The sequence below is a fragment of the Myxine glutinosa genome, chromosome 6 (assembly GCF_964187855.1).
Source record: "Myxine glutinosa chromosome 6, kmMyxGlut1.1, whole genome shotgun sequence".
In the NCBI taxonomy this organism is placed as follows: Eukaryota; Metazoa; Chordata; class Myxini; order Myxiniformes; family Myxinidae; genus Myxine; species Myxine glutinosa.
In genome coordinates, this window is record NC_136266.1 from 183233939 (window position 1) to 183260958 (window position 27020).

The 27020-nt window shown below is 44.0% G+C and overlaps 1 protein-coding gene across 3 annotated transcripts in view; it reads left to right on the forward strand.

Moving 5' to 3' along the window:
* The first annotated feature begins 4476 nt into the window (after positions 1–4476).
* The window catches only part of TIPARP (TCDD inducible poly(ADP-ribose) polymerase), a 127224-nt gene continuing 104680 nt past the window's right edge, over positions 4477–27020 (forward strand). Inside the window, exons 1-2 of one of the 3 annotated variants that reach the window (XM_068119000.2) lie at positions 4477–4713; positions 13168–14073. In XM_068119000.2, the coding sequence (XP_067975101.1) occupies positions 13300–14073 (774 nt within the window). In that variant the 5' untranslated portion in view covers positions 4477–4713; positions 13168–13299. Of the gene's footprint in view, positions 4714–4739; positions 4804–13167; positions 14074–27020 lie in introns of those variants that run through there. The other 2 variants (XM_068119003.2, XM_068119002.2) reach the window with 2 other exon arrangements.

Below are 27020 nucleotides of genomic sequence, written 5' to 3' on the forward strand. Positions count from 1 at the left end.
CATACACCTCTAGAACCAAGCCATACACCACTAGAACCACACCCCTATACCTCCAGAAACACTCCTCTACACGACTAGAACCATACCCCCACCCAACTAGAACAATACCCCTACACCTGCAGAATCAAGCCCCTACGTCACTAGAACCACGCCTCTACACTTCCAGAACAACGTCTTTCCACCACAAGAACAACGCCCCGACACCTCCAGAACCATGCCCCTACACCACTAGAATGACGCCTCTAAGCCACTAGAACCACACCCATACGCCTCCAGAACAACACCCCGACGCCTCCAGAACAACACCCCTACGCCTCTAGAACCATGCCTCGACGCCATGCAATGCACACCTCTACGCCACGAGAAGCACGCCCCTACAGCCCTAGAACCATGCCTCTATGCACTAGAACCACACCCCTACACCACTAGAACCATGCCCCCTCCACCATGAGAACCATGCCACTATGCCACTAGAACCACACCCCTACACCTCTAGAACCATGCCCTACAGCCCTAGAACCACGCCTCGACTGCACTAGAACCACACCCCTACACCAATAGAACCATTCCCCCTCCACCACTACAACTATGACACTATGCCACTAGAACCACGCCCCTACGCCTCTAGAACCACGCCCTACAACCCCAGGACCACGCCTCTACGCCACTAGAATCACAACCCTACACCACGAGAACAACGCTCCTACACCTCTGGAACCACGCCCCTACGCCACTAGATCCATGCCGCCACACCACAAGAGCCATGCCCCTACACCTATAGAACCATGCCCCCACACCTCTAGAACCACGCCCCTACACCGATAGAACCATGCCCCTACACCTCTGGAAGTCACTCCCCTACACCACTATAACAACACCCCTACGCCACTAGAACCACGCCCCTACATCTCTAGAACCAAGACCCCACACTACACCTCTACAACCATGCCATACGCCTCTAGAACCACACCCCTACGCCTGCAGAACCACACCCCTACGCCACTAGAACCATGCCTCTATGCCACTGGAACCACGACCCTACATCTCTAGAACCATGCCCCTACGCCACTAGAACCACGCCTCTATGCCACAAGAACCACACCTCTCCGCCACTGCAACCACACCCATACACCTCTAGAACCATGCCATACACCACTAGAACCACACCCCTACACCTCCAGAAACACTCCTCTACACGACTAGAACCATACCCCCACGCCACTAGAACAATGCCCCTACACCTGTAGAACCAAGCCCCTATGTCACTATAACCACGCCTCTACACCTCCAGAACCACGTCTTTCTGCCACTAGAACAATGCCCCTACACCTCCAGAACCATGCCCCTGCACCACTAGAACCACGCCTCTATGCCATTAGAACCACGCCCATACACCTCCAGAACTACGCCTCCACACCACTAGAACCACGCCCCTACACCTCTAGAACCACGCCTCTACACCACTAGAACCACGCCCATACACCTCCAGAACCACGACTCTACGCCCCTAGAACCACGCCCATATACCTCCAGAACCACACCCGACACCTCTAGAACCACACCCGACACATCTAGAACCACGGCCCTACGCCACTAGAAGCACGCCTCTACGCCACTGGAAGCCCCCTCCGGCCTCCACACCTCTAGAACCACGCCCCTACGCCTCTAGAACCACGCCCCTATGCCACTAGAACCACGCCTCTACGCCTCTAGAACCACGCCCCTACGCCACGAGATCCACGCCTCTTTGTCACGAGAACCACGCCCATACATCTCCAGATCCACGCCCCGACACCTCGAGATCCACACCCCGACCAACAAGTTCACTTCGACACTTGGAGTGATCCATTTTCGGACATTCCATTGCAGACGTGAAAGATCACAGTCTGTATCTTTCAAAAAGAGCAGGCCATTGTGTCCCAGTATCCTCGTCAAATTGATCATGGACTTCCAAATTTACTTTTCACTTGGTCTGTTGTTGTTTGCCTCTGAACATGATGTGGGAGACTGAAAGTTCAAATTTCATAAGGAATACGTGTTTGTCCATCATGTCCAACTTAGTGTGTGTGTGTGTGTGTGTGTGTGTGTGTGTGTGTGTGTGTGTGTGTGTGTGTGTGTGTGTGTGTGTGTGTGTGTGTGTGTGTACCCAGAAACGTGAGTTTATAATCGAGGAACAACCTAATTTAAATTTCAATGTTTCATTTTGAACAGAAATCGGAGCATGAATCGGAAAACAAACCCAAACCTATAGAAAACAAACCTATAATCGGAAAACAAACCCAAACCTATAGAAAACAAACCTATAATCGGAAAACAAACCCAAACCTATAGAAAACAAACCTATAATCGGAAAACAAACCCAAACCTATAGAAAACAAACCTATAATCGGAAAACAAACCAAACAAACCGAAGCGAAATGATTAGATTTTGCTGAAGATCCGGATTCGGATCCGGTACTAGAATTATTTAATTTTTAAAGTGATTCTTCACCATTGGGAGATCGGGCCAAAAACGATACACAGCAGGATATCTCAAAAAGGTATGGACGGATTTGGACGAAACTTGGTGGACACGTTGGTTGTCTGACGAGGACGATTCGACTCAGTTTTGGTGAAGATTCTGATTTTTTCAGCTCGTATAATTTTAAAGTGATTCTTCACCATTGAGTGATATCGCCAACCAGGTGGAGGTATGTATGCTCTCTACTGAGTGCTGTTCCAGTTGTAGTAGTTGTAGTAGTAGCGATATGTTGAAAGTGCAGAGGCCAGGAACAGAAAATCCAGATTAGAAGTCCAGGTACCATTTGTCGACCACCCACTTTGTGACAGGTGAATGCAACAACGTTTGGTGCACATCAAAAAGAATTCGATGATGTCGGGACTTGCAGGTGTTCATCTAACAGGTTATGGACTACAAACTAAGGTGAAGTTGTGAAGGAACATTCGGTAAATGTTTACTTCATTGCAAAGTTCATTTTCACAAGGAGGATGTAAATAAGTAAATGACACCGACTGAGTGTAACGAGTAGAACTGAGTGTGAGTGCAGGTTCCAGGTAGATTACCTGTGGGTTTAAGTCGTGGGACTCGTGGCTAATTGGAATAACAAATGTGAGTGAATGTACATACCTTGAAGTTTACAATAACTTACAGACAAACAAATGAGAATATGCATAAACGTATCTGCCCTTGATCATTGGGATTAACTAAACAAAGGTAGGGATTAACATTAACACGGAGTTAACAAGCTGGATAACGTAAAACAAGGCATGCATCCGTGTTATCCATTGTGCTTGCGTTCCAAGCATTAATTAGGGTTGTGGGGTTGTTGTGTTAAGACGCTTTGCACTGACGAGGGGCTAATGATCGAAACGTTCGTTTATACCTTCAGTTCCCACGGCAGGTGACATGCTCTGATCTTCACAAAGCGGGAAAAAGTTTGGATTGCAAGCTTCCCGTTTTTACCACCAGGGGTCACCGGGAACACACCGACTTTCGGTCTTGGATCCGCTCGTTGTTTTCGCGAAACGTCTCGATAAGTGACAGCGGCAAACGCGGCTCCACGAACAGACGGCCATTGTCCTCCTGGCTCTGCGAGACCCGAGCGGACGTGGGAACGCCCCGAGCCGCGTCCCGGGTTACCTGTGCGCGCGCAGCTCCAGACTCCGGCATTCCCTGGTTTCCTGGTCGAATGCGACTTTCACTCTCGGCTCGAAACCACCGACTACGTGAACTTCGGCGATGACGACTCGGTCCCCGGAACGGAATAATCTCCGAGGAATTTACGGGTCTCACCTTCGGGTAACCATGGTGACGGTGACCGCACTTGGATGGACCCGTGAGGATGTAATTGCTTTTAGAGCGTTGCTCACGCACGGATGTTTGACGCTGATAAGATGACGAAGGTTTATGCAAACAAAGCATTTGCCGGGAGTTCCGTGGGGTCGGAGGGAAGGGAAGGAATAATAAATAATAAATGAAGAACGTCTTGCCACGAAGTCGCACGTTCGAGTACCGAGTACCGAGTACCGAGCACCGAGCACCGAGTACCGAGTACCGAGCACCGAGTACCGAGTACCGAGTACATGTCTCCTGTTCGTTTAGTAAGACGACCAAGCTGTTTGCTCGGTACGGTCAGAAAGTCCTGTTCCAACTACTCATTGTCAGCAATTGTGTCAATCATTCACTTTTACAGAACATTGGTTGTTTCTGTGATCGTCACCACGCACGACGTGCACCATGACTCGATCATTCTTCCATTCCAGCTGCGCAAGCACACACCCTCCCTCCGGGAAATCCCTGACAAATTATAATCAGAGAGAAAGATGAGAAACTTCGGTTCAAACAAAGTGGGGGCGTGATCCAAAGCTGCATTGTGACGTAATCCAAAGCTCGCCCTATGGGGACGTCTCATAGGCGGAGCCTTTCTCCGCCCTTCCTTTCCACCCCACCCGCAGGGTTCCTCCCCCCGCCGTCCCTCCCACCTCACCTCAGTCCTTGTTCTTTCTTTCGCGCCTGCTCGCCACCCAAGTGCGTTCTTCTTTCCCTTATTTCATCAATGTGCGCATTTACGTGAAGGCCTCTCGCCGAACCTCTGGGTCGGCGCGTTCTTCAGGCGCGTCTGACGTGACGGCAACCTTGCTCCGAGGGGACTGGACGGTCGGTCCATGCCAACACGGCTAACCGAGAGAGACTGCCTGCTCAACCCTCGAGCGGTGAGACGCGATCGGGTATCCGCGGTCATCTCGTTTCCAACATCATCGTCTTCCTCATTCGCCCTATTGATTCAACGATCGATATTATCGGTACTCCTGCACGTTACGTTCGTCCTAATCGCGGTACTTATTATCCCTGTGTCCCTCATCGAGCAGTACCTCCGTGTCCCTCATCGAGCAGTACCTCCGTGTCCCTCATCGAGCAGTACCTCCGTGTCCCTCATCGAGCAGTACCTCCGTGTGCCTCATCGAGACGTTTCCCGTGTGCCTCATCGAGCCTCTTCCCCGTGTCCCTCATCGAGACGTGCCTCTGTGTGCCTCATCGAGACGTTCCTCTGTGCCCCTCATCGAGCCGGTCCTCTGTGCTCCTCATCGAGCCGGTCCTCCGTGTCCCTCATCGAGCCTCTACCCCGTGTTTCTCATCGAGCCTCTCCCTGTATCCCTCACCGAGACGTTTCTCCATGTTCCTCACCTAGATGGTCCCCTGTGTCCCTCTGACCCTCACCTCAGTGTCCCTCACCGAGACGTCCCCGTGTCCCTCATCGAGCTGCTCCTCCGTGTTCCTCATTGAGCCGCACCCCTGTGTCTCATCGAGCCGTTCCCCTGTGTGCCTCATCGAGCTGCTCCTCCGTGTTCCTCATTGAGCCTCCTCCCCATGTCCCTCACATAGTCCCCATGTCCCTCGAGCCTTGTCCCCGTGTCCCTCACCGTGATGTTCCCCATGCGCCTCATAGAGCCGCTCCTCCGTGTCCCTCAACGAACGAACAGCTCCTCCGTGTCCCTCAACGAGCCGCACCTCCTTGGGCCTCATCGAGCCGTACCTCCTTGGTCCTCACCGAGACGTGTCCCCGTGTCCCTCACCGAGACGTTTCCCCGTGTCCTTCACCTAGATGTGCCCCTGTGTCCATTTAGCCTAGCCTCCGTGTGCCTCATTTAGCCTCGCCTCCGTGTCCCTCATTTAGCCTCGCCTCTGTGCCCCTCATTGAGCCTCGCCTCCCTGTCCCTCATCGACATGTTCCCCGTATCCCTCATCGAGACGTTCCTCCGTGTGCCTCACCGAGACGTTACCTCTTGTACCTCACCTAGACGGCTCCCCGTGTCTCTCATCGAGCCGTTCCCCTGTGGCCCTCATCGAGCCGTCCCCCCGGTGTCTCATCGAGCCTTGTCCCCATGTGTCCTCACCGAGGTGTTCCACGTGTGCCTCATTGAGCCGCTCTTCCATGTGTCTCATCGAGCCGCACCTCTGTGTCCCTCACCGAGACGGCCTCCCATGTACCTCATCGAGCCGCTCCCCGTGTCCCTCACCGAGACGTCTTCCCGTGTTCCTCATCGAGCCGCTCCTCTGTGACCCCATTTAAGGCGGAGGCATCGGTGTCGGTCATTTCTAAAGGCTCCGCGAACCTTTGACTTATTCCGCCTGTTGTTGAAGCTCAATGTGTATCGCACTTTCATTGAGGTCATGACTAGACGTGATGTCGTAGATTCGAACCCATGTCGCTCAGAGACGTACTGTGGTGGTTCGACTGTAGATTCGAACCCACGTCGCTTTGAGACATACTGTGGTGGTTCAACCGTAGATTCGAACCCACGTTGTTTTGTGACGCACTGTGGTGGTTCGACTGTACATTCGAACCCACATAGCTTAGTGACGTACTGTGGTGGTTCGACTGTAGATTCGAACCTACGTTGCTCAGAGACGTACTGTGGTGGTTCGACTGTAGATTCGAACCCACGTCGCTTAGAGACATACTGTGGTGGTTGAACTGTATATTCGAACCCACGTCGCTTAGTGACCCACTGTGGTAGGTCGACTGTAGATTTGAACCCAAGTCGCTTGGTGACGCACTGTGGTGGTTCGACTGTAGATTCGAACCCACATGGCTTAGTGACGTACTGTGGTGGTTCGACTGTCGATTCAAACCCACGTGGCTTAGTGACGTACTGTGGTGGTACGACTGTCGATTCAAACCCACATAGCTTCGTGACGCATTGTTGGTTCGACTGTAGATTCGAACCCACGTCGCTTAGTGACACACGGTGGTGGTTCGACTGTAGATTCGAACCCACGTCGCTTAGTGACACACGGTGGTGGTTCGACTGTAGATTCGAACCCACGTGGCTTAGTGACACACGGTGGTGGTTCGACTGTAGATTCGAACCCACGTCGCTTAGTGACACACGGTGGTGGTTCGACTGTAGATTCGAACCCACGTGGCTTAGTGACGCACTGTGGTGGTTCGACTGTAGATTAAAACCCACATAGCTTCGTGACGCACTGTGGTGGTTCGACTGTAGATTCGAACCCACGTCGCTTAGTGACGCACTGTGGTGGTTCGACTGTAGATTCAAACCCACATAGCTTAGTGACACACGGTGGTGGTTCGACTGTAGATTCGAACCCACGTCGCTTAGTGACACACGGTGGTGGTTCGACTGTAGATTCGAACCCACGTCGCTTAGTGACGCACTGTGGTGGTTCGACTGTAGATTCGAACCCACGTCGCTTAGTGACACACGGTGGTGGTTCGACTGTAGATTCGAACCCACGTGGCTTAGTGACGCACTGTGGTGGTTCGACTGTAGATTAAAACCCACATAGCTTCGTGACGCACTGTGGTGGTTCGACTGTAGATTCGAACCCACGTCGCTTAGTGACGCACTGTGGTGGTTCGACTGTAGATTCAAACCCACATAGCTTAGTGACACACGGTGGTGGTTCGACTGTAGATTCGAACCCACGTGGCTTAGTGACACACTGTGGTGGTTCGAGAGTGTACACACCTGGTTACCAGGTTAGGGATGTGGATGTGTTCCTCGAGTGGACCATTGTGCAAACTCTTTTGGTGGCGAATGATACGTGCTGGGGCCTGACCTAACTATATGGAGGCAAGGGTCTCCCTGTTTGATAACACCGTGCTTGGGGACGAGTTGTGGGCAGGCCCGAAGTTCCATTGCGGTGTCAGTCGTGTGGAATGGGGGAAAAGTGGGAAAACTGCGGCGACCCAAGACAAAACCAACGTGTACGTCCTGAGGTCACCACTCGGTTCCTTTCCTTGAAGGTCTTTGTGGCTCGTGATTTAATTGTTGAATGGCCGCGAAGGTGTTTGTTCTCTCCAGTGATGCACAGGCAGGTCGGGCCAGGCCCGTGACGTGACGCGCGCCCGTGACGTCACGCACACTCGTGCAGCACCGAGTCGGGTCGTGGGTCGACTCCTGCTTGCACGGATCTCTCTCTGTTCGACGCAGCTTTGTGTGGACGCGCATTCCAACAATGTGCTTGTGCTGAAAGCGGCTTGAAGCGGTGTGACTCATTCATTAGCCGTGGAGGAATAAGCCGGCTATCCGTGGAAGAATAAGCCGCATATCCGTTCTTCCTTGGCACCCCTATCCATGGAAGAATAAGCCGACAATCCGTGGAAGAATAAGCCGGCTATCCGTGGAAGAATAAGCCACATATCCGTGGAAGAATAAGCCGCATATCCGTTCTTCCTTGGCACCCCTATCCGTGGAAGAATAAGCCGACTATCCGTGGAAGAATAAGCCAACTATCCGTGGAATAATAAGCCGGCTATCTGTGGAAGAATAAGCCGCATATCTGTTCTTCCTTGGCACCCCTATCCATGGAAGAATAAACCGGCTATCCGTGGAAGAATAAGCCGCATATCTGTTCTTCCTTGGCACCCCTATCCATGGAAGAATAAGCCGCATATCCGTTCTTCCTTGGCACCCCTATCCGTGGAAGAATAAGCCGACTATCCGTGGAAGAATAAGCCAACTATCCGTGGAATAATAAGCCGGCTATCTGTGGAAGAATAAGCCGCATATCTGTTCTTCCTTGGCACCCCTATCCATGGAAGAATAAACCGGCTATCCGTGGAAGAATAAGCCGCATATCTGTTCTTCCTTGGCACCCCTATCCATGGAAGAATAAGCCACATATCTGTTCTTCCTTGGCACCCCTATCCGTGGAAGAATAAGCCGACTATCCGTGGAAGAATAAGCCACATATCCGTGGAAGAATAAGCCGACTATCCGTGGAAGCATAAGCCACATATCCATGGAAGAATAAGCCACATATCTGTTCTTCCTTGGCACCCCTATCCGTGGAAGAATAAGCCGCATATCCATGGAAGAATAAGCCGCATATCTGTTCTTCCTTGGCACCCCTATCTGTGGAAGAATAAGCCAACTATCTGTGGAAGAATAAGCCGCATATCCATGGAAGAATAAGCCGCATGTCCGTGGAAGAATAAGCCACATATCAGTGGAAGAATAAGCCACATATCCGTGGAAGAATAAGCCACATATCCGTGGAAGAATAAGCCACATATCCGTGGAAGAATTGGTCACATATCCGTGGAAGAATAAGCCACATATCCGTGGAAGAATAAGCCACATATCTGTTCTTCCTTGGCACCCCTATCCGTGGAAGAATAAGCCAACTATCCGTGGAATAATAAGCCGCATATCCGTGGAAGAATAAGCCGCATATCCGTGGAAGAATAAGCCGCATATCCGTGGAAGAATAAGCCGCATATCCGTGGAAGAATAAGCCAACTATCCGTGGAAGAATAAGCCGCATATCCATGGAAGAATAAGCCACATATCTGTTCTTCCTTGGCACCCCTATCCGTGGAAGAATAAGCCAACTATCCATGGAAGAATAAGCCGCATATCCATGGAAGAATAAGCCGCATATCCGTGGAAGAATAAGCCACATATCCGTGGAAGAATAAGCCAACTATCCGTGGAAGAATAAGCCGCATATCCGTGGAAGAATAAGCCAACTATCCGTGGAAGAATAAGCCAACTATCCGTGGAAGAATAAGCCGCATATCTGTGGAAGAATAAGCCACATCTGTGGAAGAATAAGCCAACTATCCGTGGAAGAATAAGCCGCATATCTGTGGAAGAATAAGCCAACTATCAGTGGAAGAATAAGCCGCATATCCGTGGAAGAATAAGTCAACTATCCGTGGAAGAATAAGCCAACTATCCGTGGAAGAATAAGCCAACTATCCATGGAAGAATAAGCCGCATATCCGTGGAAGAATAAGCCAACAACTATCCGTGGAAGAATAAGCCAACTATCCGTGGAAGAATAAGCCGACTATCCGTGGAAGAATAAGCCGACTATCCGTGGAAGAATAAGCCGACTATCCGTGGAAGAATAAGCCAACTATCCGTGGAAGAATAAGCCAACTATCCGTGGAAGAATAAGCCGTATATCCGTGGAAGAATAAGCCAACTATCCGTGGAAGAATAAGCCAACTATACGTGGAAGAATAAGCCAACTATCCGTGGAAGAATATACCAACTATCCGTGGAAGAATAAGCCAACTATCCGTGGAAGAATAAGCCAACTATCCTTCGAAGAATAAGCCGGCTATCCGTGAAAGAATCATCACTTTGTGTGGAGCCCTCAGGTGAATGTGTTCAAATACGGTGGGGGGTGGGGACAAGGATGGGGGCTCGGGCGAATGTGTACAAGTACCTCGGGTGGTTGAGGAGGAACGTTATTATTTGTTTATCTACTGTTGATCTGTACTGTAATAACATTATTTTAAAAGACTAGGGCATGCCCGTACTATATCTATATCTAAAATTATATCCCCCCCTCTATTTACATGAAATGGTTTGGTCCATGAAATGTTTTGGTCCATTCGCAACGCCAACGCCAACGCCAAAGCATGGACACCATTAATTCGTTTTAAAACATCGTTTAACGCCAACATAGCGCCAACATAGTTTGCCGACGGGAAATAAATGAATACGCTCTCAAATGTGCCATCCGAGGCAGAGTGTGTCCGCCACGTTCGGCACACGCGATAGCTCGCTGCTCTCTGATTGGTTGAATCGTTTTTTGGACATAGCTCGGTAAGTAATTGTCCGATTAATATGAAACCTTGAAAAGGCACATCCTCGGGTCCCCAGCAATATACCTGGCAAGTTTCAAGTATATCGGACCCGTGGTTGTCGAGAAACAGCGGTCACAGACAAACAAACGTACAAACGTACAAACAAACAAACACACAGAGATTACTGGAATTATAGATAGATGTATTTGTCAAACTTCTTCTTCTTTCTCACCAAACTATTGAAGTTTCCTCGGGATTAATGAGTCCACACCTGTGAACGCTTTGTGTACCTATTGCCAATACAGTTTAAACATCATTCTTGGTTTGTTGGTACACGACCCTCGCACATTATCTTTCGGTGGTTTGTTGAAGCCGTTTGGGAGGAAATGGAGTATATAATCTGTGGAACATGTGGTTGTGCTGGGCAAGGGGAGGAGGTGGTTGAAGGACCATGGGAAGCAAGGTGTTCTTGGTGGAGATGGTTATTGGAGGAGGTGGTGATGTGAGGGGAGATGGTCTTGTGAGGAGGTGCAGTAGGTGTGAGGGCAGGTGGTTTTGGGAAGGAGGGAGGGGGGTTGGGTGTGAGGGTAGGTGGTCTTGGGAGGGTGGGTGGATAGGTATGAGGGAAAGTGGTATTGGGAAGGGGGGGGTTGGGTGTGAGGGTAGGTGTTCTTGGGAGGATGGGTGGGTAGGTATGAGGGTAGGTGGTCTTGGGAGGGTGGGTGGATAGGTATTAGGGAAGGTGGTATTGGGAAGGGGGAGTTGGGTGTGAGGAAGGTGGTTTTGGGAGGAGGGAGGGATGGGGTGGGGGACTGTGGGTGTGAGAGAGGGTGGTATTGGGAGGAGGAGGGGGGGGGGTGTGGTTGGTATGAGAAGGGGTGGTTTGGGAGGGGGGAGAGGGAGGGTGTGAGGGAAGGTAGCCTTGGTCGTAGATTAGGTATGAGGGAAGGTGGTCTTGGTGACAGAAGTTGGTGTTTTTGGTTTCGCGGTTGTGTACTCTGCCTCCTGACCTCGATTCCTCAACCGTGATTTTAAACAGCTCACATTCGATAATGGTTTCAAATTCCAGTGAACTTTGGACCATTGTGCCCGGACGTTCCATTCTGTCGCATTGGAGACCACATGGTGTCTCCACAGGGATGTTTTGCTGTTTCGGGCGTGATCGCTCGCTGTGCGTTTTGGTGCCCGGTGTAGCTTCCTCATTGGCTACCTTTAAACGGTGTGCACATTTGGACCGCACTTTGTACGCATTTGTCTTTGTGTGTACACCATTGTATGTTCCTACGTTCCTTCTCTTATGTTGGTCATTCCATTTGCTCATATTCCCGTTTATCCTTTTTATTTGTTGCCTTTTTTCCTTTCGTCAATCATTTTCCGTTGTATTACTAATGTTTCCACCTTGTGCACACTCCTCTACCTGTTTCTGTACGTTTCAGACATCCTGGAGAATCATCCACTCTACCTTGCTTGCCATGCGTGCGGATCCTGTATACAAGGAGGGTCTGTGTCGGGTACCATCGTACTCGTAGGACTAACGTCTGTGGTGTACCCAAACATTGTGGATCTTTTTTTTTGTGTGTTTTTGTTTCCTTTTACCTCAAACTACCCCCGCTCCTGCCCCCCCCCCCCCCCTCCTCGGGGATATGACCAAAGGTGTGCTTCCCTCGCCCGTTGTTCGCTCTTCAGACTCTCCGAATGTCTTCCTTTAATGTTCTCTCGGTAAAGCGTGAAATTGATTCTTTACTTCGTTGATTCTTTTTTGCTTTGAACCATTCTTATCGTCCTTTTGGTCTTTATTCGATTCCATTGTCTGGTTGCCACATTCCATCGCCACTGGGTTTTCTCCTGACTAGGCCGCAAAGCCTACGGTCTGTCTTGACGGCGCCTGCTGAATGATTATGCTCTTTTTTACGCTCTAGCCTTCTAGCCGAGAGGCCATACATTCCTGGGCCTAGTTCATCGTGACGGCTATCTTTATGCTTGCTGTGTGTGGGAGCACTGTTCTTGTTTTAATTGGCACAAAAACGTAATATATATATATATATATATATTTCTTATTCTTTATGCTCTGGTTTGCCCTTTGGTTGAGATATGCGGTGAAACTCATTTGAGTGAGGATTGTGGGAGGTGGTGGGAGGGGAGAGGGCTCTGCGAAGAGCTCCTTTGTTGAATGGAGACGAGTGACTGCATCGCGTCGCCGTCGTTAAACCGTCGGTATTTGTCTTAGCCAAATATCAAGCCCTCTTGTTGAAGTTTCCAGTTGACAAGTCGGCGATCTAACGTTCCACTATTGTTCATTGGGTGGTAGTGAATGTGGGGATGTCAGTAGTTGGAGGGATGGTGAAGCTGAGGTGAGACCAGTGGGTGAATATAGATATTTTAACCCTTCAAATTGGATTCTTTAAATGTGCTGTTGTAGCCATTTGTGTAGCTATCCTTTGAACTGTCAAGATGTACTGTGACTGTTGGTCAATCACACCACTCGCATGCCGTTTGGTACGTGTTACCAAGCTGTGTGTCATCGTGATAGCATTTCCTTATTTATCTGATTTCTTTTTCTTGCCTCATGTCATTTTGTGTTCCTGTGTCCTTGCAGCTCGTCGACTGGATCAGCATCGCAGGCAAAGAGATTGATTTCATGGGCGTTTGAGGAGTAAATAATTGATACCCTGGCTGGTGATTCAACTTCTGACTTGGCACACCAGAAAAAATAGAAGCGTTGGTCGCGATGCTGACTGGACAGGTGGCTGACTCTGCAGGCAAAGTGACAGGCTATCAGATCGCTCAGTTTGCCGATGCCAAGACTTCAAAACTGCCCCTGTCCAAGCTCGACAAGACTCAGGGCTGGGGTTGTATGAAGGCAAAGCAGCTGAAATGTGGCAAAAACTTTTCGCATTTGAACTTTTTGCGCAGGAAAAAGGTTTCGGGACTCTGCGTTGCACACGCCATGGGTCTCTTGAACTGCATTCCTCCTCCACCACAGATGAGTGCACACATTCAGCCACCTCCACCATCACCTTCCCAAAATCCTGTGTTGGTGCTTCCACAGTCTTCCTTGCTCATTGGGCAGTCTCCCTTCTCTCCGTCGCTCATCCAGTCCCAGAATCCTTTACTCTGGCCCCCGTCACCAGCTTCCAGCGTGTTGGTCCTCAAGGTGCCCGACCTTCCTTCGGCGACAGACCTGCAAGCGACTCCCGCAGCGACGACTCTGTCGTCGAGCCACGGTCTGCAGTCACCCAATGCGTCCGTCGTCATGGTTCCGTCTCGAGACCCACCCCGGACAGCAGTAGATGCCACTGGCAAAATTGTGTTACCACAGAGCAGATGTACCAGCGATGTAATGGACAAGACAAGCTTGCAACATGAAACGACCTGTAACAAGGAATTGTCTACAACTGGCTTGGATAAACAAGATCTCAGCTGTGACTTGCTTATGTCTGCACAAGCAGATGATGAGTTGGTGACCCCCGATGATCTGGATTTGGTGTCTAGTGTTTTGCAGGTAAGGTTGTCGTCGTTGATGCAAATGATATGTCTCGGTTCTTATGTACAGGCTAATTCCAGCACAAAACTAGCAGTCTGTGGTGTTGGTGGATAAGATTATGTAAATGTACGACTAAAATGATTGGAGTTATCCTGAAGAATCACATGGTACTGACGTTTTGGGCTTTACCCTCGGAGAGAGAGAAAGAGGCACGCACACACATATAGATATGTTATAGGGTGGGTGATGTGTTTCAGTCCTAAGAGTTTGTTGATGCTGGAATCTTGTGGGGTTTTTTCCCCCAAAATGTTTGTTTTTTCCTGCTGGTGTAAGGTAGTGATGTTGGTAATGTGCTGTAACAGGCTAAATGACTCACCTTGATGCTGTTTAGTGTGTCACCACTTTACCTATTCCTACCTTCGTCTCTACCACTTCCATTTCCTGCACTTGCAAGACGAGCGACTTAAAAGTTATTTGAGTTCATTATTGAATAAAATAACATCAATTGCTTGATACGAAGTTCCAACTTGAATGGCATTGTAAACGCTCAAATTTTCAATCCGTCTTCGGCATTTGAGTTTTTGGGGTTTTTGTTTTTGGAAGACATCTTAGCATGATGCTAATTGCACCTTTAAGTGGTATAGACAATGGAACACAAGTACTTTAACAATGTGGTTGAAATTTTGGTGCACTTGTGCTACTGGTAGTATTTACAGTATGTGTATTTCATTCCGCAATCTCTGACGTGTTTCAAATCTCGCCACACCTTGGTTTATCATGATGTAACATGTTCAGGAGCTAACTGGTTGTAATTCAGGAAATTATGTTCGAGTTTGGAGGGGTATTTTACTTTGTACAGTAGACTTTTTGTGACGACGTCTCTCGTTTCAATTTAAATGTAATATCTGAAAAAGTTTGGAATTGTTAATTTTGCATTTCCCATATATCCAAATTCTATGAAAACACTAAAAGGTGAGTTAAACGCTCTGTGAACGAGATACTATGAGAGTCGAAGAAATCACAGTTTTGAAAAAAATTGTTCATGATACAGGTGCATATACAATTTGTAAGCTTACCACAGTCACATGAAATTTGTTCATCATACCTAGTACCTACCATAGCCACAAAAACCATTTTACAGTATCCCACCCTGACGAGCACATAAGGGTGAAACATACGTCGCTCGCTCTGCTTTCATTTACTTATGACCGTAAACCTCAGTCTTAAAAAACCCGAGTATCACATTGAGGCCATCCTCGTCTGTGGGTGATGTTTTGGTATAATTTGTGCGCATGATGTCGGCGTCATTTTGTATTTGGGGTAGGAAGATTCATTTTTGTTTAATTTACCTCTTCCTGACTGCAATCTACCTTCTACCTGATGGTTAGCAGGGCAGAGCCAATTAATTAATGCGGGAGACGGAGACCATCATTTTTCAGGAATGTGAGTGCCACATCATGAGTGGGTATTTATTTATTTATTAGACATGATCGGAACTCGGAAGTAGTGATACTGCGCATGGAATCCTTCGGTGAGGGAAAGCTCATGATGTAGCACCGCCAATTGATTAGAGTGATACCTTGCATATCGGTACACGTCACTACAGGTCTATCAGTCTGTGTCAGTCTTTACAAGTAGAATGGAAGCGAAACGGTAACGAAGAATAACAAGGAAACTCAACACAGGAGGGCGTGATTCGGCCCAAGACTTTGCATTTTAAAAATTGATCATACTTTCCATACAATACCTGTTGGCAATAATAAGGACTGGTCTGTGGGTTTTCAGAAACAGAATGGGCCAATCCCATGCATGTTCAATCCATCATGGCGCCCAAACCACGGGCAAGTCTTGCCAAATTTGAGGAGCTCGCAAGAAACTCTGCATCTGGTAAAATTTGGCTTCCGGCAGAACTGGGCCCCAGAAATAAATGGACACATGAACTTGTATTATCAGTCTCTGGGAGAACTGGGCCCCAGAAATAAATGTACACATGAACTTGTATTATCAGTCTCTGGGAGAACTGGGCCCCAGAAATAAATGTACACATGAACTTGTATTATCAGTCTCTGGGAGAACTGGGCCCCAGAAATAAATGTACACATGAACTTGTATTATCAGTCTCTGGGAGAACTGGGCCCCAGAAATAAATGTACACATGAACTTGTATTATCAGTCTGGGAGAACTGGGCCCCAGAAATAAATGTACACATGAACTTGTATTATCAGTCTCTGGGAGAACTGGGCCCCAGAAATAAATGTATACATGAACTTGTATTATCAGTCTCTGGAGAACTGGGCCACAGATTCATGCGCGTTTACATTTTCGCTCTGGAAATCTTGGAGCGGTCTCATCTGAACTCCGGTAGTAAAGAAATGATTAATATTATGTCCAACAATACCGTACACTTGGCAACATTTTCTGGCTATAATGTAGTCTATGCCATAGTGTATTTGTCATATATACAAAATTGCTGTATGACAATCACAATTACGCATGCACTCAGACTATACAAAATTATAGTGAATTAGCGATTTGCATCACAAACATTCTCAGTATTGAGTAGATAATTATTTTTTACTCGAATCACACTTCCATCACTCTCCTCACAAACTTCAGGAGTGCGATCTGTTGCCCACCTAAGATTTCCAGACAGTAGTAACTCCACTAAAGCTCCACTGTCTGGAGGCTCGCGATACTGTCGTTCGCAGATCGTGTAACGTTTGCTCGTGTAAAGGGTGATTATAAAGGGTTCTAAAGTGTAATTCTATATTGTTCTAAAGGGTTCTAAGGTGTAATTGTATATTGTTCTGAAGGGTTCTAAAGTGTAATTCTATATTGTTCTAAAGGGTGATTATAAAGGGTTCTAAAGTGTAATTCTATATTGTTCTAAATCTAAAGGGTGATTATAAAGGGTTCTAAAGTGTAATTCTATATTGTTCTAAAGGGTGATTATAAAGGGTTCTAAAGTGTAATTGTATATTGTTCTGAAGGGTGATTATAAAGGGTTCTAAAGTGTAATTCTATATTGTTCTAAAGGGTTCTAAGGTGTAATTGTATATTGTTCTGAAGGGTTCTAAAGTGTAATTCTATATTGTTCTAAAGGGTTCTAAAGTGTAATTCTATATTGTTCTAAAGGGTGATTATAAAGGGTTCTAAAGTGTAATTCTATATTGTTCTAAATCTAAAGGGTGATTATAAAGGGTTCTAAAGTGTAATTCTATATTGTTCTAAAGGGTGATTATAAAGGGTTCTAAAGTGTAATTCTATATTGTTCTAAAGGATGATTATAAAGGGTTCTAAAGTGTAATTCTATATTGTTCTAAATCTAAAGGGTGATTATAAAGGGTTCTAAAGTGTAATTCTATATTGTTCTAAAGGGTGATTATAAAGGGTTCTAAAGTGTAATTGTATATTGTTTTAAAGGGTGATTATAAAGGGTTCTAAAGTGTAATTCTATATTGTTCTAAAGGGTGATTATAAAGGGTTCTAAAGTGTAATTCTATATTGTTCTGAAGGGTTCTAAAGTGTAATTCTATATTGTTCTAAAGGGTGATTATAAAGGGTTCTAAAGTGTAATTCTATATTGTTCTAAAGGGTTCTAAGGTGTAATTGTATATTGTTCTGAAGGGTTCTAAAGTGTAATTCTATATTGTTCTAAAGGGTGATTATAAAGGGTTCTAAAGTGTAATTCTATATTGTTCTAAATCTAAAGGGTGATTATAAAGGGTTCTAAAGTGTAATTCTATATTGTTCTAAAGGGTTCTAAAGTGTAATTCTATGTTGTTCTAAAGGGTGATTATAAAGGGTTCCAAAGTGTAATTGTATATTGTTCTAAAGGGTGATTATAAAGGGTTCCAAAGTGTAATTGTATATTGTTCTAAAGGGTGATTATAAAGGTTTCTAAAGTGTAATTGTATATTGTTCTAAAGGGTGATTATAAAGGTTTCTAAAGTGTAATTGTATATTGTTCTAAAGGGTGATTATAAAGGGTTCTAAAGTGTAATTGTATATTGTTCTAAAGGGTGATTATAAAGGTTTCTAAAGTGTAATTCTATATTGTTCTAAAGGGTGATTATATAGGGTTCTAAAGTGTAATTCTATATTGTTCTAAAGGGTGATTATAAAGGGTTCCAAAGTGTAATTGTATATTGTTCTAAAGGGTGATTATAAAGGTTTCTAAAGTGTAATTGTATATTGTTCTAAAGGGTGATTATAAAGGTTTCTAAAGTGTAATTGTATATTGTTCTAAAGGGTGATTATAAAGGGTTCTAAAGTGTAATTGTATATTGTTCTAAAGGGTTCTAAGGTGTAATTGTGTATTGTTCTAAAGGGTGATTATAAAGGTTTCTAAAGTGTAATTGTATATTGTTCTAAAGGGTGATTATAAAGGGTTCTAAGGTGTAATTGTGTATTGTTCTAAAGGGTGATTATAAAGGGTTCTAAAGTGTAATTGTATATTGTTCTAAAGGGTGATTATAAAGGGTTCTAAGGTGTAATTGTATATTGTTCTAAAGGGTGATTATAAAGGTTTCTAAAGTGTAATTGTATATTGTTCTAAAGGGTGATTATAAAGGGTTCTAAGGTGTAATTCTATATTGTTCTAAAGGGTGATTATAAAGGGTTCCAAAGTGTAATTGTATATTGTTCTGAAGGGTTCTAAAGTGTAATTCTATATTGTTCTAAAGGGTGATTATAAAGGGTTCTAAAGTGTAATTCTATATTGTTCTAAAGGGTTCCAAAGTGTAATTCTATATTGTTCTAAAGGGTGATTATAAAGGGTTCTAAAGTGTAATTCTATATTGTTCTAAAGGGTTCTAAGGTGTAATTGTATATTGTTCTGAAGGGTTCTAAAGTGTAATTCTATATTGTTCTAAAGGGTGATTATAAAGGGTTCTAAAGTGTAATTCTATATTGTTCTAAATCTAAAGGGTGATTATAAAGGGTTCTAAAGTGTAATTCTATATTGTTCTAAAGGGTGATTATAATAAAGGGTTCTAAAGTGTAATTCTATATTGTTCTAAAGGGTTCTAAAGTGTAATTCTATATTGTTCTAAAGGGTGATTATAAAGGGTTCTAAAGTGTAATTCTATATTGTTCTAAAGGGTGATTATAAAGGGTTCCAAAGTGTAATTGTATATTGTTCTAAAGGGTGATTATAAAGGTTTCTAAAGTGTAATTGTATATTGTTCTAAAGGGTGATTATAAAGGTTTCTAAAGTGTAATTGTATATTGTTCTAAAGGGTGATTATAAAGGGTTCTAAGGTGTAATTGTGTATTGTTCTAAAGGGTGATTATAAAGGTTTCTAAAGTGTAATTGTATATTGTTCTAAAGGGTGATTATAAAGGGTTCTAAGGTGTAATTGTGTATTGTTCTAAAGGGTGATTATAAAGGTTTCTAAAGTGCAATTGTATATTGTTCTAAAGGGTGATTATAAAGGGTTCTAAGGTGTAATTCTATATTGTTCTAAAGGGTGATTATAAAGGGTTCTAAAGTGTAATTCTATATTGTTCTAAAGGGTGATTATAAAGGGTTCTAAAGTGTAATTCTATATTGTTCTAAATCTAAAGGGTGATTATAAAGGGTTCTAAAGTGTAATTCTATATTGTTCTAAAGGGTGATTATAATAAAGGGTTCTAAAGTGTAATTCTATATTGTTCTAAAGGGTTCTAAAGTGTAATTCTATATTGTTCTAAAGGGTGATTATAAAGGGTTCTAAAGTGTAATTCTATATTGTTCTAAAGGGTGATTATAAAGGGTTCCAAAGTGTAATTGTATATTGTTCTAAAGGGTGATTATAAAGGGTTCTAAAGTGTAATTGTGTATTGTTCTAAAGGGTGATTATAAAGGTTTCTAAAGTGTAATTGTATATTGTTCTAAAGGGTTCTAAAGTGTAATTGTATATTGTTCTAAAGGGTGATTATAAAGGGTTCTAAAGTGTAATTGTATATTGTTCTAAAGGGTGATTATAAAGGGTTCTAAAGTGTAATTGTATATTGTTCTAAAGGGTGATTATAAAGGGTTCTAAAGTGTAATTGTATATTGTTCTAAAGGGTGATTATAAAGGGTTCTAAAGTGTAATTCTATATTGTTCTAAAGGGTGATTATAAAGGGTTCTAAAGTGTAATTGTATATTGTTCTAAAGGGTTCTAAAGTGTAATTCTAGATGGTTCTAAAGTGTAATTCTAGATGGTTCTAAAGTGTAATGCTAGATGGTTCTCAAGTGTAATTCTAGATGGTTCTAAAGTGTAATTCTAGATGGTTCTAAAGTGTAATTCTAGATGGTTCTAAAGTGTAATCTAGATGGTTGTCAAGTGTAATTCTAGATGGTTCTAAAGTGTAATTCTAGATGGTTCTAAAGTGTAATGCTAGATGATTCTGAAGTGTAATTCTAGATGGTTCTAAAGTGTAATTCTAGATGGTTCTAAAGTGTAATTCTAGATGATTCTGAAGTGTAATTCTAGATGGTTCTAAAGTGTAATTTTATATGGTTCTCAAGTGTAATTCTAGATGGTTCTAAAGTGTAATTCTAGATGGTTCTAAAGTGTAATGCTAGATGATTCTGAAGTGTAATTCTAGATGGTTCTAAAGTGTAATTCTAGATGATTCTGAAGTGTAATTCTAGATGGTTCTAAAGTGTAATTCTAGATGATTCTGAAGTGTAATTCTAGATGGTTCTAAAGTGTAATTTTAGATGGTTCTAAAGTGTAATTCTAGATGGTTCTCAAGTGTAATTCTAGATGGTTCTAAAGTGTAATTCTAGGTGGTACTAAAGGGTGATTATAAAGGGTAATCATTCTAATGGTTTCTAAATGGTAATTTTAATGGTTTTCGTTCATTTCTAGGCTTTGCCTTTTTCATATTAAAATGCCAAACTGAACCCCTTCCTTCGGAAAAGGGTCTGGTTTTATTTTATTATCACTATTTTTTTTAGTATTTCAAGGTTTATAATTATTCTACTGTGGTCGAAGGCTTGTTGATGGGTTTGTTCATATTGCACATGATGGGTGTGGACATCAGGAGCTATCATTGTTCTTTCACGTGAAGTAAAGGGACATTTGTGTTTGTGGCAAATGTAAGGATTGCTGTTGACCTTATTATTATTATTTTTTTTCTGCTTTTCTCACTTTTATGCAACTGTCTTCCTCAGGCTTTTGAATCCCATTCTTTCTTCTCATTCTTCAAGCAGGAATGACGTGAGATGCTGGTCAGCGTACCACCCTCTCATGTCATCCTTCATTTATACACTCTTCTACCTCCACTAATTCCCAACCCAATCATTTTCTTGTAGTTTTACTATTTCTCATCCCCTTCAGTCTTTCCTCTCTTCCTGGGTATTTTTTTCCCATAATTCCCCCTTTTTTTTTTTACTTGTGTCTGCATGTAGCTCCATTGTCACTATGTTGTCTTTTTACCCTCTGTCACCTTGCTCTTCCATAAGCTTAACTGTTTTCATTTAAACAAAATTGGTAAACTGGCCAAGTTAACACTGTGGGGTTTTAATCTGGAATCCAATCATCATGAGCTGTGCACTGAGCCGAATGCCAAATGGTCCAACCTCAATCTGACTTCGTGGTTAATCGTGGTTAAACAAAAAGCAGTTTCAAAGAGATGTCCGAGAGGGATCGATGTCTGTGTACGTGCTGGAGGAAGTTTGCAGCTTTTGCCGAAAACCATGACCAAGCAGTTGAACTTTGTTATGTGTTGTGTCATTTCCGTTCTTGTGGCAATCCCCTCTATTGTGAGAAATTGTTCACGTTCCATTGACTGTTGCCAAGGCCTAGAGTTCACAAAACCTGTTCTTTTTTAGTGTCGAAGAATTTTTATTGTGTGTCTGCACGCTGGCTCCATTTCATCCCCATAATCAATTTGGGATGACTTCACAGTCGTTTTAGCTTTGATGCTGCGCAACGTTTTGTAGTTCTTGAATAAGCCTCTGAGACATGCCAGACAATGATGTTTATATGCATGCATTGATCATGGGGGGTGTTGTTTGTTACATGTGATAGCAAATCCATCAGCAAGATGCTTCTGTTACCTCACTTATTACTGAGGCCAGGGAGTAATGCATTCGATCGTGTGTGTGTGTGTGTGTGTGTGTGTGTGTGTGTGTGTGTGTGTGTGTGTGTGTGTGTGTGTGTGTGTGTGTGTGTGTGTGTGTTCCTGTGTTTGTGAACAAGATATCTGGAAAAGTTCTGAACGGATTTGGATGAAAGTTGGTGGGATGATTGCCCTTGGGATAAGGAAGAATTGACTAGTTTTTGGTGAAGCTCAGGAAATTATTCCGGATCCATGAATTTTTTGAAGGATTTTTTACCATTGGAAGATAGGGCTCATTTTTTTTAACATTATCTTCTATTTATTCTATATTTAACATTGTGATATGAAAATAGTTTTCATATTTGTTGTAAATGTAGTTTAAACTCGTAGTTATGTGTTAGAGCGGTGTAGTTTTTTTTTAGCAGCGTCGTCTTCAAGGTTCTTTTTTTTCTTTTTCTAATAAAGACATATTCTGTCATTTTAAAACCACCAAAGTATGTATTAGGTTTCCCCATTTCATAAAATGTATCGTTTGATACGTATAATGCTTTAAAAATGTTTTTTTTTTTAACCTCAGAAGAGATATCAACATTTATCTCAGCAAATGTCAATCGCAGTGTCAGTATTTGATGAACTTCAAAAGTCTTAGGTGACTTATAAGTGTGACAAGCATGTGCACGGGATTCTTCCCAGAAGAATGAGTGGTCGCATTAGCTTGTACGACTTAAAATGAGCGAGTTTTGTTTTCACGTTTGGGCCAGTTTTACATGTTGTATCATGTTTTACATGTTCCCTAAGGAATGAAACGAACGTTTTTCCTGGCTTACAATTTTATTTGAAGTCACACATGCCTCAAAATACACTCACTTATATAGAATTGAACGATGAATCCGAAAATGTAAGTGAAATTGCCTGTTTTTTATTTTTTTTACATTATATTCTATATACAGTATATAGAATGTCTGTCTTCTGTTGCCTGTGCGATGTCTGTCTTCATGCCGGCGTTGTGCGCGGCTGCTTCCTGTTTGTTTTTCCGGTCAGTCATTGTGAGGGGGGGAGTATTTATTAATGTGTGCGCTAATGGGGCTGGACTCCTGAACTCCGTGTCTAGTGCGTTGCCATACGTGACAATGGATAGCTCACAGGTTTGACATACGGTGGAAATAGCATAATCCCTACAACTATTTATCACACAATCATCCTTGTATGATCACAGGTATACGCTTAATCCGACAAACTGCCGAAACAAACTTATTACAGGTGAGGTTTCCCTATCACGACAGCCGGAGAATTATACCTACGCAGATCTACCTGGATCTATATATCCCCCTACCCAAAATTCATAACAATATGTATGTGGTGGAGAGTAATCTCCAAGATCCAAGTGTGATATTATCCTGTCAGATATGTCAGATGTCGGATCCAAGTGTCCTGATATTATCCTGATACAACCTGTCGGAGTCTGATGATGGTGTGGAGGTGGCTGAGCTGTTGCAAACGTTGACAGGTCATTCACGGATATCCCCCCAACTTCTTCTTTTTATTTATCCAAACTTATAGACATCGTAATATAGTGATTTAATAAAGAACATTTTTCCGATTTGGTATCATTTATCTATCCCGCAAAGTTTATAATTAAAAAGCCTCAAGATTTTGACCTGACAAGGTTGCAGTACCACAATCCAAGGAAATTCATTACATGCGCAGGTATGAAGTGTTCTCAGCCACAGGCTGAATCCATCCACAGAGAATGAAAACAATTGCTCTCACAACCTTAAATGTGAACAGTGGATGTGCTAGTCACTTCCGCCTGGTTCAAATGGAAAATGTGTTCCACAAAAAAGGTAGATTTGATTTTGTTACAAGAAACTCATATTACACCCAATGTAGAGCACTATTGGTGTCATCTTTTTAAAATGCAATTTTCTGGAATGTGATTTTTTGATAAAACCAGGTCTGGTATGTGAATAGTGTCACTTTCAGGAGGTAATAAAAGGCCGGTTTATCTCCCTTGAATTAGGACATCACCACTTTAATTGCAGTATAGTATATACAGACTTGGCATTTAATATGGAACATTTTTTTTTGGGGGGTGAACTTACTTTTCAAGATGACTTAGAACCAAAAGTTCATTGGAATTATGTTGAAATTATTCCAGATTTTGTTAAGGTAACCTTTAAAAGAAACAAAAAACCACATTTGACATTTCGAAACAAATAAATTGATCCTTGAAAGTGATGTAAACTGATATCGAACTCAATTCACGGACAGTACTGTGTTAAACTTCTGTGCGTTTTCCAGAAGTATCTCTTTATTTTGCACATTAGCCAAATTTTTTTTTAACAAAAACAAAAGTTAAATTACGACTGGGATTACCGACAGTAAAATTACAGTTCAGTACTTCGTGTAACCCCCATGAGCATTCAGGAGAGCACGTACACGTTGAGGCATGCTGTTCACGAGATTTGCCAAGGTTTGGACAGGAATCGCTTGCCATGCAGTGACAATAGCCTGCTGCAATTCACGCACAGAGGTCAGCCGCTGGTCCATGTGGTCGATTTGACGCGTTAATTCTGCCCACAAGTTCTCTATCGGATTCATATCCGGGGACATGGCAGGCCACTCCATATGCTCTACACCACGGTCAGCAAGAAAGTGTTGGATTATGCGAGCACGATGAGGCCGTGCATTGTCATCTTGGAAGACAAAGTTTCCTCAAAAGGTTGCACGAGCAAATGGAAGCAATGTTTCTTCCAGAATGGCCCTGTACTTGAACTGGTTCAGGTTTCCATTCAGAACAACCAGGTCAGTTTTGCCCCCTGCATGAAAAGCAGCCCAAACGGTCACCCCACCACCTCCAGCTTGGGCTCTTGGCACTATACAATCTTTGTTGTAGGCTTCATGCACTTGTCTGCGCACTCGGACGCGGCCATCCTGACGATAGACCAGAAATCTAGACTCGTCACTGAAGGTCACGTGATTCCAGTGTCCTGGCTGCCATTGATGGCGCTCTCTGGCCCACTGAAATCGGTGCAGGCGGTGTTGTCTGGTCAGGCGTGGCTTTCTCAGGGGACGCCTGGCACGATAGCCTGCTTGAACCAGTCGTTGGTTGACTAGCCTTCTGGATACAGGCACATTTGTCAGTTGCTGCCACTAAGCCCTAAGCCGATTAGCTGACTTGGTACGGCCATTGCGGACTAACCGGTGCAGCTGGCGATCATCCCTCCTTGTGGTTCTGCGGGGACGTCCTGGCCTCGGTATTGGAGTAGGGACACCCCTCTGAGCATTTCGTTTCAGGATCTTTGACACCTGATCTTGAGTGATGCCATACTGCCGAGCAATAGCACGCTGTTTCATGCCGTAATTTCGTAAAGCCACCACTCCATGACAAACAGCATTGTCGAGTTGACGGACCATCTCCAGAGGAAGGGCAATAACTTTTGGAGACATGCAGCAGTTGTTTTCCACTAATACAGAACGCAACAACCCTTGTATATCCGACTGTGAAGCCAATCATCAAATGCACCTGTCCGTACATTTTGCCAAGCCACCTGTGATATAATCCTGTTGTTGACTTCTTGCTGCGACAGACAATCAGTGACATGGTTCTTTTAACAAACAAATCACCGAAGTGTAAAAGAAACTCACCAGATTGATATACTGAGTTAAGAAAGTAAACCCAAGTCAAGAAAAAAAAAAAATTCCATATTAAATGCCAAGTCTGTGTGTATATATATATATATATATATATATATATATATATATATATATATATATATCTATCTATCTATCTATATATATATATATATATAATCAACGAACATAACAGCGTGACGAGCGCTGTCCCGATCTCCTGTGGACCGAAGTCCTAGACCAAAGCGTCACCTCCGACCCAAAGGGTCTTCTGGAGGCCTCGGCCCGGCCACTCTGTCAACAGACAGAGATTTATTCATTGGTCACCATTGGTTAAACATAAAGCAGAGCCGCCAATCCAGATTTCGGGCTTATTGACCCTCGTCAGGATGGCATACTGCAAAAAATCTAACCAATGAGGACCAAAATCGCCTATTAAGATGATCAAGGCACCTCCTAGCTTTAATGGTGAGCACCAGCCACGAATTATGTCTCACACGGTAAATACCGCATAACCCGCAAGGAACCAACAGCCTGTCTGCCACACAGACCATCGTTCCCACCAGTGCAAACCAAAACCAGGGGGTGCGGTGCGATCGGCGGGGGGACTTCGGTCCACAGGAGATCGGGACAGCGCTCGTCACGCTGTTATGTTCGTTGATTATTATCCCCGCCGATTATTATCCCCGCCGATCAAGACAAAACAATTGCAAATACATATATATATATATACATACATACATATATACATACATACATACATACATACATACATACATACATACATACATACATACAGTGAAACCTTGACTTACGAGTTTAATTCGTTCTGTGACCGAGCTCGTAACTCAATTTGCTCGTTTCTCAAATTAAATTTCCCCATTAAAATGCATTGAAATGCTATTAATCCGTGCCAGCCCACCAAAAACCACACCAATTTTTTTTTAAATATACAGTATATATAAAAATATCTCGCGCTTTATATTTCACCTGTATGCAGCATACAAGTTGGCAGGATGGCCTAGACTGGAGGTACGCACACTTGACTCTAAACTGTCCAGCCTGGGTTTGAATCCCGACCCAGCTATAACCTGTCATGTCGGTGTTTCACAGGCAGGGTGATTCATCAATGTGTGTACCGCTAAACTGGGCGCCCCGTTTGCGTCCCATTAGTTGTTGGATGTTAAGGATCTGTGTAGTGTTCTGGGCCCTGTGCTATTTCTGGTCTTCATTAATGACCTCATCGAAATGAGGATCTGTGTAGTGTTCTGGTAGTGTTCTGGGCCCTGTGCT